The sequence below is a fragment of the Falco peregrinus genome, chromosome 1, assembly GCF_023634155.1.
Source record: "Falco peregrinus isolate bFalPer1 chromosome 1, bFalPer1.pri, whole genome shotgun sequence".
Taxonomy (NCBI): Eukaryota; Metazoa; Chordata; class Aves; order Falconiformes; family Falconidae; genus Falco; species Falco peregrinus.
This window is the reverse complement of record NC_073721.1, coordinates 110813007-110832470: the sequence shown is the minus strand read 5'-3', so window position 1 is coordinate 110832470 and position 19464 is coordinate 110813007. Positions and strand designations below refer to the sequence as shown.

The 19464-nt window shown below is 35.8% G+C and overlaps 1 protein-coding gene across 3 annotated transcripts in view; it reads right to left on the bottom strand.

Moving 5' to 3' along the window:
• LRRC49 (leucine rich repeat containing 49) overlaps nt 1-19464 on the bottom strand; it is a 49506-nt gene that overhangs the window by 9503 nt on the left and 20539 nt on the right. For all 3 annotated transcript variants that reach the window (XM_055790879.1, XM_027782123.2, XM_027782124.2), the window contains 4 exons: nt 16291-16438; nt 8348-8431; nt 3542-3693; nt 616-853 (listed from right to left, as the gene is read on the bottom strand). In XM_055790879.1, coding sequence (XP_055646854.1) covers nt 616-853; nt 3542-3693; nt 8348-8431; nt 16291-16438 — 622 coding nt within the window. The remainder of the gene's footprint in view (nt 1-615; nt 854-3541; nt 3694-8347; nt 8432-16290; nt 16439-19464) is intronic.

The following is a 19464-nucleotide window of genomic DNA, read 5'->3' as shown; positions in this document are numbered from 1 at the left end:
AAAATCTTAAGAAGCCCAGAGCTCAAGAGGCATATCATCTGAGTAACAAGTCACTTTATGTATGGTATCACTATTTGCTTCCAAATGACTGATTTAAATGTCCAAGGGAAAAAAAAAAAAAAAAGTACTACTACAGGGACACCTCATTTATGTAGTTTTGCTCCATCAAGAACTGAGGAATTTCAAGAGCTGTACTGGTTTAGCTAGCTATTCCCTTTGATTTTTTCTCTCTCTCTTTTTCTCCTATGAGCTATTTGATCTTTGAATTCACAACACAAATGAAAGTCTCCTGATACAATGGATCCATAAAAATATTGTAGAATAGCAGTACTATAATTTACACATCAGTTTTGCAAAAAATAATCAGCTAAGTGAAAGGAACAGAGATAAATAATAACTAGTGTGAAAATCCTGTGTGAGAATCTAAATTAAAGTGCATTTTTAAGAAGTAGCAAGTTAAAATCAGCATTATAGCATAACACCAAGCAAATACGTAATTCACAAACATATCTACTGATACGAAAGCACTCAAGGGTGACTATGGCAAATTAAAGTTCTGTTGGAGAACACGTACTCCATAGCCGTTCACACAGGTCAAATCTGAGGCATTCTTACCACAGAATTAGGAAATTTTGTCTTCAGTTTTGTTAACACTTGAACTATTTCATCAAACTCTATGAACATAAATTGGACTGTGACAATAATTCCAGCTGTTTGAACACTCCAGTTTCGATCCAGGCACTCTAGTGCTCCAGCACCATACAAGCAAAGGGTGTCTCCTTCCACTTCCACTAAATGAGACTCAAGAACAGACAAGCCTTGTACTGCACTGCTCAATATTGTATCCAGAGACCTGGAGGAAATAAAAATGCAGCGATATAATGAGATTATTTTGAGATAGTAACATCATTCTATTGAATGACAGTCCTTTCACTTTACAAAAATGCAACTGTCAAACATGATTGCATTTCTCAGTATTCATTCATTTGCAATACCCAATCTGGTTCAAAAATATTAAGGGCTGGAAAATCCTCTTTTCGTCAAGTAACATTGCAAAAGCTTAATATATTTTGTGTTGCTTTAGAGATCTGAAAACAACTTCGAACAATGTATTTATTCAAGAAAAGTCATCTTTACATTATGTTTGCTATATGAAACGTAAAAGTTATGTCATAAGTAATCGCTTTAAGAACAGACAGCTGTTAAAACCAATCCAGGATAATGTGATTCACACTACTGAACAGTTACTTTTATTCGTGAACAAGAGTACCACTCCTTCCTCAAACCCATATGTCACATTATTTCATGAGGATATCGGTATTCGTTATTCTGATTAGAGATTAGAATAATCTTATGATTTATTATCCTTGTTTAATCCTTAATTAATAGGGATGAATACATTATTTCCTTAAAAACATGTAAGCTTTCCAGTTCACAAGATCGATTTTAAAATTAAGCAGTAATCCAGCTATTCTAACTCTCATGTCTTTGTGTCTTACTTCCAAGATGAAACATACAGCTGACTGGACCTGCAGTGCACAGAGAATTCAAGATGAGCGCAAGCCACAGGTTTAGAAAACTGCGTAATAATTTTTACTATTTTATTATTTACTAACTTCCTACTATTTTTAATGTATTTTGCTTTTTTTGACTACTAGTGATCACTTGACTGATGTTTCCTGAGATTTCACTTTTCACTGGAAATGTTGAGAGCCCATCACTTTATATGTGAAGCTGCAATTACTTTCTATGCTGAATTGCACCTGCCATTTTATTGCTTAGTTACTCATCTTGAAAATATCTTCTGAAATTCTTTGCTATTATATAACAGAGTAGTAGATCAATATCAATTTTAACTTAGAGGGGTTTAAAAAGCAACAAGACTTCAAGGCAAAAAATGTCTGTGTTATCTACAGCTTCTTAATTCTAACACATACAGCCACATTGTCATTAATCTTTTTAAACTAGCATTAATTGGTGATAAAGACCACTACTGGACTTCATTTCTCTGACCAGCCATGGAAGAGAAAAATTCCAAACCTAAGTCTCTAATTCAGAAAACTACACGCACTGCAATTTGCATAAGAGAATTACAACATATGCAAAAAAAGGACAGTTATATGCATTAACATCTCAGGAGGGTGGAAATTTGGTACTTCATTAAAGTAACCACTTTGATTTCTAGCATGTAGTCTACAAATCTTAGAAAAACTTCCACAAGAACATGGAAACAGATATTCATCATGTTTTATTACTGTAGATCTGACAAAAGAATCCTAACATTTGTGGTCAGGAAACTGCAAGGAATACAGCAACTTTAGTCACTGTATCCAGCATAAGCAGAGATGGCATTACAGCAAGATTTTTCCCACAGCTCCATAGAAAAAGTCTTAGTATGTTACTTAAAAGCATTAATTCTCCAGCAATGAGAATCTGTTCATTAACAGGACAATGCTCAAGCTACCTAGTTACATTGACTTGGTCACAGGGATGATTACTAACACTGAATTAAGTTGTGAAGAAACCAAGGCGGCAAGAAAGCAGTGGCTGAACATCTGTTCGGAGGATAGCTTTGGAAGCACAAGAACAGAAACGACTACAGCAATTTAAAAACGCTAAGGAAAAAAAAAATGTTTCACAAGATGCAGCACTCAACTGGAGATAAAACCCAAGTCTAGCCAACACCAGACAAACTCAAACTCACATGGGCTCTGCTCGGGAGAGGCAAAGACTTTCTGTCCATACCTGACATTTCCAGTATTGATCAGGCACAGCAGAGAGCTGTACTTGCCATTGAATTTGTGCAGAACATTTTTTCAGCCTTTTGCCTGAGCTAGCCACGGTTGAAAGTGTGCTAGTTTGGGTTTAGCCAATCCAAAGCACACATTGTTCATTAATTTCTGCATTGGGTTTTTTAATTATATAGAATGGCAGATGGCCGCCTTTTAGATGCAAATAAGCAAGCCACAAAGTATCACAATATAACTACATTTATAAACCAACAATACAAAAATCATCTTAGAAATAAAACTAAGTCAAAGAACTGCTATTGTTAAAATAACACTGGTATAAAAGCCATCCAATAAGATACACTGCTGTTCAAATTAAGAACAGGAATTCAATACTCAGTTTATGAAACCTCTTGATACACAAAGAGGTTACAAATGTTTGCAGTGCTCATACATCCTTATTTCATTCATTTTGATGGAGGGCAACAATCTAAGCTGTCAAGGAAATGAACAGCCTGAAGAAGGGTCAAAATTCATATTTAACATTCCTTTCAAACATGAAATCCTCCCTTATTTAGCAAAATCACATAATTAGCTTGTGCTTTTTTAGTCAATGAGTTACTGTTATATTACTTATCTAATATATGTTACTTATTACTAATGGCCAACAGGTTTAATCACCAAGTAAAACACCTTTTCTGGATTGCTTTGGATATATTACTGCTGATAATGAAATACAGTGAGACGTCAGAGGTGAGAAGTAGTAACCTGGAATATTAGACACGAACAAGAAGTATTACCCAATAAAATACCTGCTTTCTTCAGGAAATACATATGCAGCACTGCCATTGATCTGACAGGGCTCGTTATCTTTATCTTGGTTTAAAGAAGCCACAAGAGCTATTCGATTCTGCTGTACCTCCCATTGACGAGCAATATTACAAATTGTTAACCGTTTCTTTTCCTGAAACAAGATAAAAAAGTTATAAGTTATGACAGAGCAGGATCAACACACTCGTTTGCTCTGAAAGAAATATGCCACTTTAAACATTTTAAATTGAAGAAATGATAGTTCTGGTTGGTGGTTATGCATTAAAATCAATGCTGTTTTGCATAACTGCCAGCAAACAATGACTTCACAAAATAGGCAATAGCAGAAACATGAAAGCTAACAAATTAAATCCACAACTTATGAAAGAATAAAGTTAAACTGTTTAGTTTGGATAACTCCAGATGTCTCATTTTGATGGTCTGGAGCTGCTTGTAATACTGCTCTCACAGAACAGGGCAGACTGCTCATACTTTCCTCCACGCTGCTACAGAGACCCTAGCACTTAAGCTAAGTCAGCTCTGCAACTGCTGTAAGTCTCAGCGGTAATTGCAACAACATACCCTGCATGGGGGAAAAAAATTACCTTCTGAAAAATGGAAAGTCAGGTTTATAAAAACAAAAAATGAAATTAACTTTGGTATGGATACAAGGACTACAACAGATCTAAGTTCAAACATTTTGTTACAGTTCTTTTAAAAGTAGTATTTATATTCTAGACGAGCCTTGTCAATGAGCCAGTATTTCAAAAGTCTATTAGGTACTTGTTCTTGTGTAGTCATGCAGGTCACATCAATTACCTTACAATTCTATATATTGCTTATTATTCTATGATATCATATAGATATATGTGATTTAATAGATCCAATTTAGAATACTTTAAAAGGTTAAAAAAAACAGGTGTTTTCTAGGAGCTCGTGGACCGGTGGCTGAATTCGCATCAGATGAAAGCTGCACACCAAAGGGTAATAACATCAAAGGGTAAATTCATCATTAGTGTCACTTCATTTGGTTTCTCTGAACCAGACCTAACTCTCTGGGGGTCAGCTCTCTCACCGTTACACTACTCTCAATGGAACTTGAACAGTGACTTAGAATTTGAAAGGAAAATCTTATAGAGAAGCTTAGCATAAAATAAATTCACATCCACAATACATGAAGAAAACAACGTATCAGTCAAAGCCAATAATTTCTTAGTTATAATATCATACTCTAAATTGATGCTGCTGTTAGAAATGCAGGTTTCACACCCATACAAAGTAACCACCTTAATTTAAAGCTTCCCACTCTTAGAAAGTAATAAAAACCCACAATATTCTAAGAAATCTCTAACTCCTCTCATATACTTCAGAACATTAGTACAAGCTACCAATCTCATATTTTAGAAGGGGGGGAGGAAGGCAATCAGGAATTTGCCCTACGTAGCACAAATACCAGTTGGTAGGCAGCCTGTGCACTTGTCACTGATTTTACCCATAAACAGGGGAAGTATAAAAGATGCATACTTTTCAGATGTACTAATGAATATTCTACTTCATTGCCATGGAATTTTGGATTGAAACAGCAAGTACTTGCTAGTTTTAAGTTGCAAATTGGGTCTAAACTCTCAAATTGGGTCTAAAATAATTTCAGGGAAGGTAAATCCCTGCTAACAATTATTTCCTTAGAGCATAAGTTAATCACCTTTATCAATTTCTTACCACTGTTAAAAGCCTAATATCATACTCTTAAATATGATTACATTAGTTCCTGTCTCCTTTAGACTATTTTGTTATGCTGATTAATATCAGCCTAAAAAAGAAAACAACAAAATACTGATTAGGATTTAGAAGGCTGTACCAAAACTCCTGAAGGTTAGAAAGGCTTTATTTGTTTTAAAATTGACATTTACGTTTCTGTTCTAAGACAGGCTCTATGGCTGGGAAAAAAAAAAAAAAAATCAACACAAACCACAAAGTTTTATTATAGCGCCTTTTTTCAAACAGAAAAAAACCCCACTATTTTATATGCCTACGGAGAAAGGCAGGGGATCAGGGAGCACCTAATTTTACAGTTTGAAATGAACATTTTCGATACATTTAGTTTAATCTTTACTCACTATCTTCTAGGTTTAATCTATAAAAGTAACATGTGACTGTTACCATCATATTTTTAGGTAATTTCTTTCACAGTAGGCAAGTTGTGGATATCACCAGTGTCATTCACTGAGAAAGTCCCTCACAGTGCTCAAGTGTTGGAGATGTGAAGTATAAAGCAGTACAAATGAATATTTCTTTGAAAAACAGAAAGTACATCAACAAAAGCAGCAAGCATTTCATCATCTGTGACTGCAAATCTGCGGAGCCTGTGTATTTCCTTCAGAATAAAGAGCAACTGCATATAAACGTTTCACAGTAAAACATTTAATACCTACACACAAATCCCTCATGCTTGCAGCTCTTAGAGTAAACACTGTGATCTGTTTCAATGACTGATAATGCAGAGGTAGATCTACTAGACTTCAAATGTACTTTCAGTGTCAGTAACAGACAACTACGGACATAATTTTTATGAACATGGGAACTACTTTTAAAATTTTCTTCTGAAAGTTTTTCCATTGTAAAGAGCTCAAAACTACTCCCCATCCAATTTGCCCAAAGCATTATGATGTTATCTGGTTAGAGAACACTATGTACCCAACGTTTACACATAGACTTTAGCGATGACTGATCTCCATATCACAGAAAGTAGAGGAACCTAAAATAGTCAGCAGTTTCTTCCCATCACATTTAGAAAATTCTGTTTGTTCTGGAAGGTGAGGGTCTCCTCATAACCTCAGCTACCACACAGCTCTACTGCTTTGTTGGCCCTCAGCTGTGGGCTGCTGGATTCCCACAGAGCCTCTGAAAACTTCCAAGAATAAATTTTACAGAAAGCAAATTCTAGAAGTGTGAAGATTCTGCTAGCAGTAACTATTTCTCCTTCCAGTAATTAAGTTCAGCCTCTGTTGGAAAGGAATTACATTCTCTGTACATTTCAAAGTACATCCCAAGCTTTCCCAGAGGAGTGGGTTTTAAGCAGTAAAAAAATAAGTCTGGAAAAAGAGAGATGAAGAAACTCCGTTGTTAGGGCAGGCAAGTATGTATCAGCAAGGGAGAAAGAAGAGATGACATTGCTGAAATTGATTTCTCCGATGCAGTGAGTACAGGAAAACAGCCATTGTTTACTACTGAACGAGTGCTTATAATTTCATTTACATTGCATACAGTTTAAGGAAGTTTGGAGGAAAGTGACAACAGCAAAAATTGCAGGATATAGCTCTCTAAATATTTTCTTCAAATTCAACTATGAAGAAAATCCTACAGCTTGCAATTTTTTTTTCATCGGACATTGTATCTATGAGCAGATTTGTTCCTTTCAATTCAGTTGTGTGTAACAGGAAAAAAGAAACCAGAATCATAACACACATTTTCAAAGGAAAAAATAAAAAATCCTGAAATCATGAAAAAGATGTTGATAATTGGCTGTTTTACCATGTGACTTTAAGATAAAGTTACCTCAACTACATTAAAAAAATCTACAATTTAATGTTGAAAGTTGAATAATAACAGCATGATACATTAAAAATTTATTTTCTCTCTTCTAAGGGAAGTTTCCACTAGCAAAATGCACTGAGAAATCTAGGCCATCAAGACAAACAAACCCTCTGCTACAAGGAAATATTACATCAATGTTTAAGTTACAGTTAAGAACATGAACTTCAAATAAACACCTACTTTTTTTCTAGTCCAGAGACAGAGTTAGCTTTTCAGCAGTATAAAATAACATTATGTGTGAATATTACTTACTAATTTCCCATTTCTTTATGTTACTAAGAATAGGCACCAAAACTGAAAACCTAAAGACTTTAAATACATCAGTATCTTGGGGACACACACACAGAAAGAAAAAAAACCAACTCCACAATCAAAAAAAACCAACACACACACCACACACAGTGCTGCTTAAGAAAAAAAAAAACCACGACTGTATCTAAGACTTTTTTGTTATATTGTGGGTGGTTTTTAAAACAGTAAGTCAAAATTACAAATGCATAAAAATAACTAGGAAATCAAAATATATTTTTTGGCATTAAACATTAAGTTATTTCCCCCCTCCCCGTTCATATATTTAGGTTCTTGTTTGTTGGGGTTTTTTTTTATTCCATTTAAAAAAATGGAATGCAGACTCTTAGATCCTTGAACTTTGGTCTCCTATTATAGGTCACAGCCCCATAAAAGTACTCCAGAGTGCACCTCAGTCTCCCCTGGTAGGAGTATTCCATGTCACGTACACAAGCCCTAACCAGGCCAGGTGGTCCCGTAGATAAGCGTTCTTCTGAAAAAGACGGCAGCTGGAGTCTAGCTGCTGCTCTGATGGCTGCTTAACTTTTTCTACAGAAAGCAAGGACCTCAACAGGAAAGAATGAAGGAAAAACTACTTCAGAACACCCTGCATGGCAGAAGTTGGAGCACTCACATGAAATGGGGGAGACCAAGTTCAAGGAATTTGAAATCACTGAAAAGTCCTTTCCTTTACCCTGGATTTACTTCATGTCTGGATTTGTGAAAATTAAGTTGGCCATCCTTTCACATACATCACAATCATGTATTCAACTGGGATTTTTTTCTAAAGTGTATCTTGAGTCGTTGACTAAGAGTTTCAATTGTGGAGTGCACTGCTTAAGCGGTAAAAAAAAAAAAAAAAGATTGAGGCATACTGGGCTATGTAAATTGGTTTACAGTAGGCTTCGAACTACCACACAAAATACCTTTAGCAAGGTCTGTTTATGGCTTTCACGCTTCCTTTCTTCCTCTTTCCTTGCTGCAACAGATGCCATACGTCTCTCTTCTTCCTGGATGAATAAAAGAAAAAACAACTTCAGAAAAGGAGAAAGTAATCAGGTTCTGAACAGCGTTACTAAAAAATTATCAGTATTTTTTTGTGTTGGTATTTGAAATAAACAATTTCATTTCAATAATTTTAACATTTCAATGTTTCTAAATATTTAAAATAAAATTTGTAATTATAAATAAATCAGGAAATACAGAAAAAATCTACTTGGATACAAATAGTGAAAATAAAGCTACTAAAACTAGTATTTGTAAAGGTCTTTGGAAAAGTATAAAGCATACAGCGAGTATGACAGTGAAAAAGAATATATAAATATATGTTAAATATAACAGTGCATTGTATCTTCGTAGTGGTTTTTACAATTAGTTGGATTTTTCTGGTAAGGAAAGACACAGAGTGAACAAGCTGAACCCTATTTATGCTCAAATCATAATCTAGAGATTGATTTTTAGCATTATATATTGTGTCCAGGGACTGACTTTTTTCCATCTCCTACAGAACTTAGGAAGAAAAGAATATTTTCAAAGGTAAGTATCCTACATTAACGTTATTTCTCATCAATATTATTACCTATTCAAGAAGAAGTTGCAAGAAGAAAGCATTGATTCTTAAATAATGGAAGTCATGTAAGTGAAGATGCTTAATTTTCCTGGTACAGCACTTTAATATTGCAATACACCCATATTAGGTTGAATGCGCCCTATTTACAGAAGTCTAAACATTCTCACAGCACGGTATTTTTAGAACATATATTTTCCAAGTAACAAAAGAAATGTTCACTATGAAGTAAAAAGAGTTCTTCCAACACAAATATTTGGGAAGCATACTTTTAACTTATTTTGATTTACTTCACATGCCATTTGGGTGTTTCTATTAAAGTATCTTCCCAGAACGTAGGGAAAGTGTTTTGATTTCCCTCAAAATAGAAAGCTCCTGTCCCAACCTTTTCACTTTCACTTTCCAGAAAGTTGTGTGTAAAGAAAATTAACAAACAGCAGTGAACAGAAAGCACCACCAACCATGAAGACCTACTGATATGTCAAAATTTCTGTATAAATAAAACATGCTGTGGTCAGAGAATTAAGAACTCCTAAGCACATGGGTGAAGGCTTACTGGAAGAGAAATAAAACAGAAACTTCACACTTAGGATTGCTGTTACATTTTTAAGAAAATTATTTCCAAAGCATATGAAGTTAGGCTCACATAAGATTTGCTCTTATCTGTGTACAGCCTCCCTGAAATCTACTGACATACCATGGCTTTTGACATGAATCTGAAAGGGGATTGAACAACAAACTTCCAAATTGTTCCTCTGCAACTTTCATTTAATAAGCATATATTAAAACAAGAGGAATACCTTAATGCAGATTAAAGCATGAGGCTTTGGATAGGGTAAGCCTCCTCTACCCCAAGTGTATACAAGAATTTCCCTGGAATGCTAATTGGAAAGCCTAACACTTTTTGGTTGTTGGTTGGGGTTTTTTTGCGGGGGTGGGGTGGGTGTTTTGTTCTGAAAGCAACTTCTGGCCTTTTGAGGGTGAAGTTTTGTTGGCAGCTTCCTCTGCTACTGGGCTTTCAGTTCGTCCTACACAGGGTATTACCAAAGGGCCAGCGTCATAGAATTACAAAATAATCCAGATTAGAAGGGACCTCAAGAGATCACGAGTCCATGATAAAGGAGGCTCAACAACAAATTAAATAAAATCACATACAGATACAGAAGGCCTTCTAGATCCCAATACAACAAAATACCACACAATGAAACCCTAATACCTGAATGGGAGGGCTCAGGGTGATGCTGTGAAAATCATGAAATAAACCCCATGCAGGTAACATGCCACATATATGAATGCATAATTAATAATGCCAAAGAAAAATCTATTGTTCCTCCAGGTATGATTCAAAGTGTTAACAACTACAAACATTATTCTCATGACAGCTCTTCATCCCAAGTATGTGTTAGTGTACTAAGCCTACGTTTACTTTAAAAAGCCTGAAATCTTAAAATAAAATATAAACACTACCCAATTACATTAGTGATATCTTTCTATAGAGAAAGTTGGTTAGAGTTGTTTCTAGTTTGTCTTTTTTTATTTTCTAATTAAATCTCTTCATCCAACCTTGCATGTATGCCTTTTAAATTGGCTTCCTACAAAAACAAGCTTTTTACAATTTCAGTGTCTTAATCTTCTCTAATGACTTATCAACACATTGAACATATTAAATAACTTGAAGTATGTTTAGAAGTCTCAAAGTAAAGTTTTTTGTTCCCTAGAAGTTTGATTATATAAAACTGGCATGCACAAAGAAGAGAAATGTAAACTTGCTTTCCCACCATGGGAGAGGAAGCAAGAATTATCCATTCTATTTGGCAGAAAGCAATGGCCAGTTGTCACAGACTCAGCTTCAAACTAACCGAGGTATTCTTGTGTTTTGCACTGGGGAAGGTGAGCATTAGAGAACAAAATGACACTAAACTATAATAAATCAGCCGTCATTGATTTTATTCCTTTCAAAACAAATTAAGGGGTCGTGTCTGCCCCCTCTACCCGGCCCCGCAAAGCTCTAAGGCAAATATCCACAAAGTTTCCTAATTCAGTTTTCTCTCAGCTTCCACAAAGGTCTCTTCTTACCCTAACTGCCTTCTCGAAGCCCTCCCCTAATCCAGTCCAAACACCTACTTTATGACACTGCGTTCCATACATGACTACTGCCCTCATTCAAGTCAGTCCAGTACCTTCCCTGCCAACACAATCTCAACACAAAGAATTAAATGAACTACAGTAAATTATATTCTAACAAAAGTCTTCTATTTACAGAATAAGACTTTTTCTTGATCAAGAGTTTATCCTACTTAGACATGTTTAAAAAATAATATTTTCTAAATGAAATTAGCTCAGTCTAAAAAGAAAATATGCCCTAGTTTTAGTTAGTATTCATAAAGGCAGAATAATAGGGAAAACATCTAAATAAATCAAGGGCCAAACCCACTTTTTATGGAAATCAAATCCGTATACATTTCCTGATTAATCTTAGACAACACATGCAATCAATCTTGAAAAAACACAACATCCCCCCTGCCAATACCCACAAAAAAAAACCCACAAAGTTATAAAACAAAACCCTTAAAAACCTTGCCACAATTCATTTTTACTATCATCCTTTCTCTTTTAGCTCTAGCACCTTTGAAATTCTTTCTGTCTCCCTTTTTCTTTGACCCCCCCCCCTCTCATCCTGCTGTTATTGTCCATAACTTTGTTTCATCTTTAAACCAAACCTTGCTGGACAAGGAGGGATGCTTCTCCAGAAGGTCGAAGTGCCAGATCATTACAAAAGGACTCGGGTGTCCTCTTGTATATTGAAATCTCCGCCATTCATTAGTTCTGCGCTTCTCAGGCTAAATGGCTAAGAAACCATCTTCCAAAAAAAAAAAAAAAAAAAAAAAAAAAAGCGCCACGTAATAACTTTCTGCTAAGGCTCCATGTTTACATTCTCAGTGTGAAGCAACAGTAGCGACAGGACACACACAAAATAAGACACATTAAAGGCACTGCCACCCTTAAGGGTTTCCCATTAGAGCTGTAGCTGCCGCTTCGGCAAGCTGGGAGCTCCCCCTACTGCTACACCAGCACTACCATAACGACACCAGCACGGATTTGGGCCAAACCTGTGTCATTCTGGTGCCTTTCCATCGGTAACAGCCAGGAAGACCCGAAAAGGATCCTAAAGAGAGCACAGCAGAATGCAGGGCAATTCTTCCTTGCCGCTGCTCTGCTGTTTTACTGTTATTCCAACAAGTTCTTTTTCACCAAACGCTACCACTTAAGTCACAGGACAGAAAAATTCTAGGGTAACACACAAAGAATGCAGCATTTCATTTCCATAGTACATCTACCTTAAAATTATTCAAATAATTTTACTATGGAATAGAAACAGCTATAGCATACTTTATTTAAACTACTTGAAGTAACGGAGAGGAAAAAAGGGGGTGGGGGAGAGAATATGAATAATGGCCTGAAAATACACATTTAAGCTTTCCAAGCGTAAGAAGACTTTACAATACACTACACAAAGTGCATAAAATTCAGCTCACTTATACTTGCAGAAGGCAGACTACTTGTCCTGTACACCACTGAGGCTGATTTTACACAAGAATGAAGTAAGAATGGTTCTAGGAGAAATACAGCCACGGAAAACAGCAAGCGTAACATTTCTGATGAATCTTTAAGTGTACCTGACAATAAGATGTACCTCCATTTTTTACTTTTATTATTAATTTGGTATACTTTTGCAAGACCCGATTTAAAAGACAGAATTATAATCCACAAGAATGACTCTAGAAGTTCCTGAAGTAACTTATTTTCAGGTGGAAAGCAAAAAAACATTAGGGATCCTTGCCTAAAAAAACAACACTCCATGGCGCTGATGGAATCAATAAAGAATTCTATTCTGGATAAAGCAGTAGAATCTACTCCCTGATCAGCAGGGAAATGCCTAAGCAAATAATCAAAACCAAACTCAGCCTTCTAAGCATCCAAAACCTATAAAACATCAATGAAAAGAAGCACAGTTTTACTGTTAAAAAGCTGCAGATTATCTTTCAATTTGGGAGCTGCAGCACATTTACAAAATATATAAATTATATAATATAGATAGATATAACATACACGTATATTTAGCAAATTCTCTTGAGAAAGTGTATTTGAAGTGACACATAGCAAGTGATCCTGGTTAAGTAATTCCTCAGTAAGGAATACGTACACATATCATTCATATTTTAATATTTTATGATGTGTCTGCAGACAACATCTGCTTACTCTTACAAAAGACTGGAGGAAAAACGCTAGGTCACAGCTAAACTCTAAGTGCCACTGTATAAATCCATTCTTGAAAAAGTCCAAACTATGAAATCTATTCAAAAAGCTTAGATGTACAGAAAAATATTATAGTAGGTTGACCAGACAATGGAAATGACTACATATGCAACCTCAGCCTGCTTTGACTGCAACGCAACGCAGTTGCACATAAGCCTATTTCATCGAGTCACCTCACAACTAAGGTGGACTACAGGTAGTAACTGTTACAGTTACCGACGGTTAACACCGGCGGCACACAGTCATCTGACCAGCCACAGTGATTCAGCCTCCTCCCCATGTGTTAAGCCTCTAGACTGATCTATCAGAGTTTGAGAAAGTAAAAGATTTCCATTGACTGAATGGTTTACATACACAATACAACATGGGTAGGCTTTTTCAGCTGAAAATCATCTTCGAGCGCAGACAATAAGTGGTTAGTCTTACAGTGAAACTCGTTACAGGTAACTAACCTCCAACGGATTTCATCACTGCTGGGTCCATGCCTCAGCAGCTTAAGAGCCTAAATCTTACATTCAACAATGGCTTAGGAATGAGGCAACCTAAAAAACACCAATTTCCTCATGGGTCAGGGTTTAAAAGTTGACATAAGATGATGCAAACCCTTGAATAAAGGCAAATCTGCCCCAACTTATGAAACATCAGAACAACTACAATGCAAAAAACATTTTATTCCAAGTGCAAATATTTGATTTTCATAGCAGCAATCTGTTCCTGAATAGTTCCCTAAGGCAGAGGCAGTTACCACCAGACTTTTGGTCCACGGTTCCCTTTCTCCAGAGAATCCTATAGAAAAGGCCTGGTACCAAAAAGCGTTTTGTCTTCTTGAAAACCAGTATGACTAAACTTCAAGGTCTCTCACAAACTTTTGAAAATTAACCTTCAGATTTTATTATTTCTTTAATTAATTTTCTTGTCCCAGCAAAGCCAGCAATTAAAAAAAAGTCAAAAGCAGAACTAACAATTGTGTAAAACTCAGTTCTCAAGCAGAACTACTTCTAAACAGGTTAGTGAGGAACTTCTAGTCAGAAAAAAAACTCAACATCCCGATCCAGCTCTTGGTTCTTCACATAGCAAAGCAACGCTTAAGTTCAAAATGGTCTGTACACCCTTCAGACTAATGAAAAGATCCTATACATGTAATTAAGTTTAGGTACACTACTCAAGTGAGAAAAAGCACAAACCCAATTTTGCACTTGCATTTCCCCACCAAGTTACATGTACCCTTACAGCCAACGGCAACAGCACACTGCATTACTAGGCAGAATAGCTGGATTTGGCATTGCCAACTCTCTAATTTTATCACAAACCTCGTAATACTTGTTATTCCTCTTAATAATCCCAGTTTAAGTTATATGATTATCTGGGTAACAGTTTTTATTGGACAAAACATACAGCACTCTCTACATGGAGAAAAGGATAAAAAAGTTCAAGGCTCAAAAACCAGAAGGCAAATAAAGAACACAAAACACATTCTTTTTACAAGTAGATTTATGAGCAGCACTACTGGTGGAGCCTGGGTTTCTATGGCTTTTTGTCTTGTGGCTGATTCTCTGATGTTTAACAAGGTGTGAACCCAGACTCAGTTTTTCCCATGGCTGTGCATTTCTAATAGCTTTTTCTCCATACACAACCCATAGAGTCTGAAAAGGAGTTGGAGCTTTTTCTACCGTTTTTCCCACCACTGGGAGTTCTAGCAGGATCCATCTCCTCTCAAGAAGGGGCTGAGAGAGGTGGGGAGGGAAGGGAAAGATTTTCTTTAGGCAACTCAAGTTTCTGAAATAATACTGAGAAAATGATCTTTTAAAATGCAAATTAATTAGCAAGCAGTCAATTAAGTCAGTATAAACTCACAAAAGAAAAAACCCAAAACCTACCTACCAACCAACTCACAGAATACATGCAAACAAGCAAGTCTTTGTTATTCCTGATGCTAGGAGTAAAAGACTCATGACCCAAAGCACTTTATTTTTTAAATAAATCTTTTCCACATATGTTCCATTTTACATCTTAATAAGCTCTATTTTTATGCTTATGGTGGACTGCCACAGGACAACAGGAGAGATGGTAAAACAACAGATTTATAATTTATAATGCAGTACAGCCTTTGTACAAAGGAAATGAGCATTTAAAATAATGTATGTGTATTGCACCTGGTCAAAAAAGATAACACTGCAACACTGTTGCTTGTAAAACATATATTTGTTATCTTGCTGTTGGATGGATTACTCTTTTAAGAAGGTCATGCTTACACATCACTTCTGAGCAGACACAGAAGAATCAGAATAGCTATTCCTATATTAAGAGATAAATAGTTGACTTAATGGTAAGGCCTGCAGTGATTGCCCATCATCCTCTACCTTACAGTGTATTTTCAAGAAGTCTGTAAGAGACTTGGTTGCCTGTGAGTCCTCTCTTCCTTATCAAGACTACTTGAACTTGTGTAGCGGAAACAGAAGAGGGAAAGTAGGTTAGGTAAGGAAGGGAGAAATACAGACACACACACAGAAACTGTCTAATCACCAGTGTTCCTTAGAAAAGCAGACTGAAGTAATCAACAAGATTTTTAAATGAAAGAAAATACCAGTAACATCAATTTTAGGGAAAACAGACTACTCCTTTGGAAGAAATATGCTGTTCCTTTTCAGCAATACAGCAAACCAGTAAAAACTGTGTTGGGAAACTTCTAACCAAAAGCTTTGCAGATTCTCTCATGTCACATGGCAATTAATCACAACGTATTTACTAATGAAGAGTTTAAGCATTTAAAAATAAACAAGTTAAAAAGTGTACCCTTACATAATACTGATCAAAAGAAAAAAAGATTAAATTTTTAAATACTATAGTATCTATATACAGCTCAATTCCATGCTAAGTTAAGAAAAAGCTTTGGTATTTTTAATATACATATATACACAGAAACCCCTATATTTTACTTCTGATTTTAATAATCTAGTAAGTTTGACAAAAACAGAAATTTCTTACTGTGATTCTCTTCATATCTAGCTGTCGGAGCTGCATCATATGATGGAGAACAGTGTGTTTGTACCATGTCTCCTGAGCTATTGGATTGCCATCAAGGGTGATATCTGACAAAGATGAGGAATCAGCAAGGCACAGAATATCCTCAAAACTGTAACCAAAAAAGTTTAAAGTTTTAACGTCATAGAGTAGGAATAATTTTGAGATGGAAGATTTTATTTCTTAAGAATAAAACATGAATTTTGCCTGTACAACTCCCACCCATCAATACTGTATATGATTATTACAAGTATTTTGAAACACCAACAGCTGCTGCTGTTAAACTTCTTAATCTCTTCACACACAGATGAAAAAAAGAGATGCAGAATAACATGAACTTGTTAACTATGGGCATATAGTTTCACCTAAAAACTCCCTCAAATAGGATACATAACTCATATTCAAAAAAATAATACAAGGTGTATTTGCCATCAAAGCCAGCATGAAAACCATGGAAAACAAAAAAAAAATAAAAAATAATTAAAAAAAAAAGGCAGCCAACCACAAATACTACAGAATAATCCTGGGTGTTTGCAACACCATTAAGTATCAGAAGAAAAACAATTACAAAAGCATTATATTATCTTCAAATCAGATCTGTCTATTGTTCCAAGTTCAGTCGTCTACAAACAGGTGCAAGTTAGCTTTTTAGACATCTGATTTGTTTTCTGACAAAAATAACTGGTCTGTGTAAAGTGTATTTAGAAATGTATAGCCTGTATCGTGTTCCTTGCATTAAAGACATCATGTGAAAAGAAACCAGCTAACTCATAAACAGTATTTTTAAACAGAGAAACAAACAATTTATAAAAAAAACACCAAAAACTGAACAGTTATAGAAATATATATGACTCCCCAACACCCTTCAAGAAATCGATTACAGCATATACACGTACAAATGTGCGCCCATGCTTAATGCACTTTCACCTTCGAAAGTCAGGTCTATGTTATGAAGTTAAAGTTTAAGTGGAAAGTGTGAAATAATTTGACTTGCTATTTTTGAGAATGAAGTTAAAAAAAATCTGAAAATTACAAAAGAATCAATGATGATGACAAAAATTTAAACAGAGAATTACTTTACTAGATAAAAAACCACTTAATGACATTCTGAAAGAAGAGACCATTTCTGAAGTGGAAAACAGGGAGTTACTGTGATTATTTTTCTTTATATTCTGACAATCTCACTGATTGCATCAATTGGTTATATTTCTTCTCATTCTTGGTGGCAGGAAAAGAATTCCTCCACTACTACTTGTAAGGCACCAGTACTTGGAAAGCTACCAAACCTTGAGTATACCCTGTGTAACCGAGGGATCAGAAATAACATGCAGTACAGACGTTCGTATTAAAGACTGACACTGACTAAAGTGACAACTGCCTTTATCATTGGTATCACTCAAATTTCACAAAAGCATACAATAATCTGCTGAGGACTAACGTTCAGCTGCAAAGGGCTTCAGATCCACCACGTCAGATTTTCAAATGAGATATCCCTGAAAAATTCTAGATATGCAATAAAACAATTTCTGCAACAAAAGAAATATAGATAAAATATAAAAATATCATCACCAAATAGCACTCAGTCTCAACCAGCAGAAGAAAGGCCGGGATACCAACATAAGCTAGCAGGAATGAAGAGAAGATACCACCCAATACAAATCTCAAAAACCCCAATACAATTAGTGCAGCATGCAAGTAACTTCGACATGATATACCCAACAGATGCAGCTGAAAAAATGAGAGTGTGAAGTGGAAGACACTACTACCTTTCTGCTTAGTACATTAAAACAACACAAGAACTGACAGAAAATGAACTCTGTACAGACCCCAATGAAGCGTATCTGAAGAATTGGGTGTTTTGTACATGTGGTTAAGACTACAAGTTTGACTATTATTTTCTGCTTCTTTTTGTGATCCAGCTTCTTTTCCATAAAAAAATTTATGCAACCACATTTCTGGAAGATGAGGCTGACATATTCCTTAACATACATATTGAATATGTCCTGAAGATAAAAGATAATCTTCCCAAATTACACATAAAGCAAACTCATAAACACATTAAAATAAGAACAGATAACTGAATTTCCACCAGGCTAGAATAGATATTGTTTGACAAATATGAACATTTTTTGCTATTCAAAATTAGCTTCAAATAATGTAAATATATTTCTGAAAAGCATTAAACATACTTACTCCAAGCACTTCCCACTAAACATTCAGCTGAACAGTACTACTGCCATTACATGAGATTTACAGATTCTTAATAAAACAAATGTCTTCAGGAAATGACAGAAAAGTTGAAAGTTTGCTAGCGTTTTCAAGACTTTCCACTTATACATACTGCTGTGCTTTGAAATTCTCAGTGCTTTAGCAAACAAGAACATTCACTCTGGAGCTGAAACAGATGTGTTTGCTTTATGCTGCTTTTAGCCGCCCTATTAGCGGCTCAATTTTAAAGCTAAACAGTAGTGCAAAATACCTGTTTTCACATCTTTGTGCACACATATGAAAAACAGAGTTTCAGAAAATCAGAAATTTAATGTAGAAAACTTAATATACTGTACTTGTCGCACTGGCACCCCAACCCTAAGCCAAGCAAAGCTATACTGTAACACACTTACCAAACAGACTGCATACTTTACAACCAAGCTTCTGCTTCCCAGCATGCAGACTGCTGCGACAGAGCCAAGTGGTGACCACCCTATGGGAACCAGAGGCCACGTCTCAATGCTCTCTCTAGCCTCTGTTCACCACAAAGGAGTCTTTACCCTGCTCACAAAATACAAAGCAGCTGTGGATGATGCTGTTTCAGACTGCCTCAGTCAATCTCCTCAACCGGAGTGTCTGCTTCTCTTTCCAAAAGACCTTCTCCTGCAGGAGTTCCACTAAACTACAGCAACCACCTCTCCTTTCCTGTTCTTCTTTCTTCTTTCCTAAATGAATTTATCTTTACTAAAATGGTAAGTTTCAGCAACACAGAAATGAGTTGTGAATTTGGGCTGATTTATCAAAAAGTGTTTTCTGGAAATCTTTTCAGAATAGATCAGTTTTACATCTTGTGTCCATGCTCAGATTCCTGCATCCAATTCTCCCCTCTGTCAGAGGGGATGCAAACCCAATTCTCCCGCCTCCCACAAG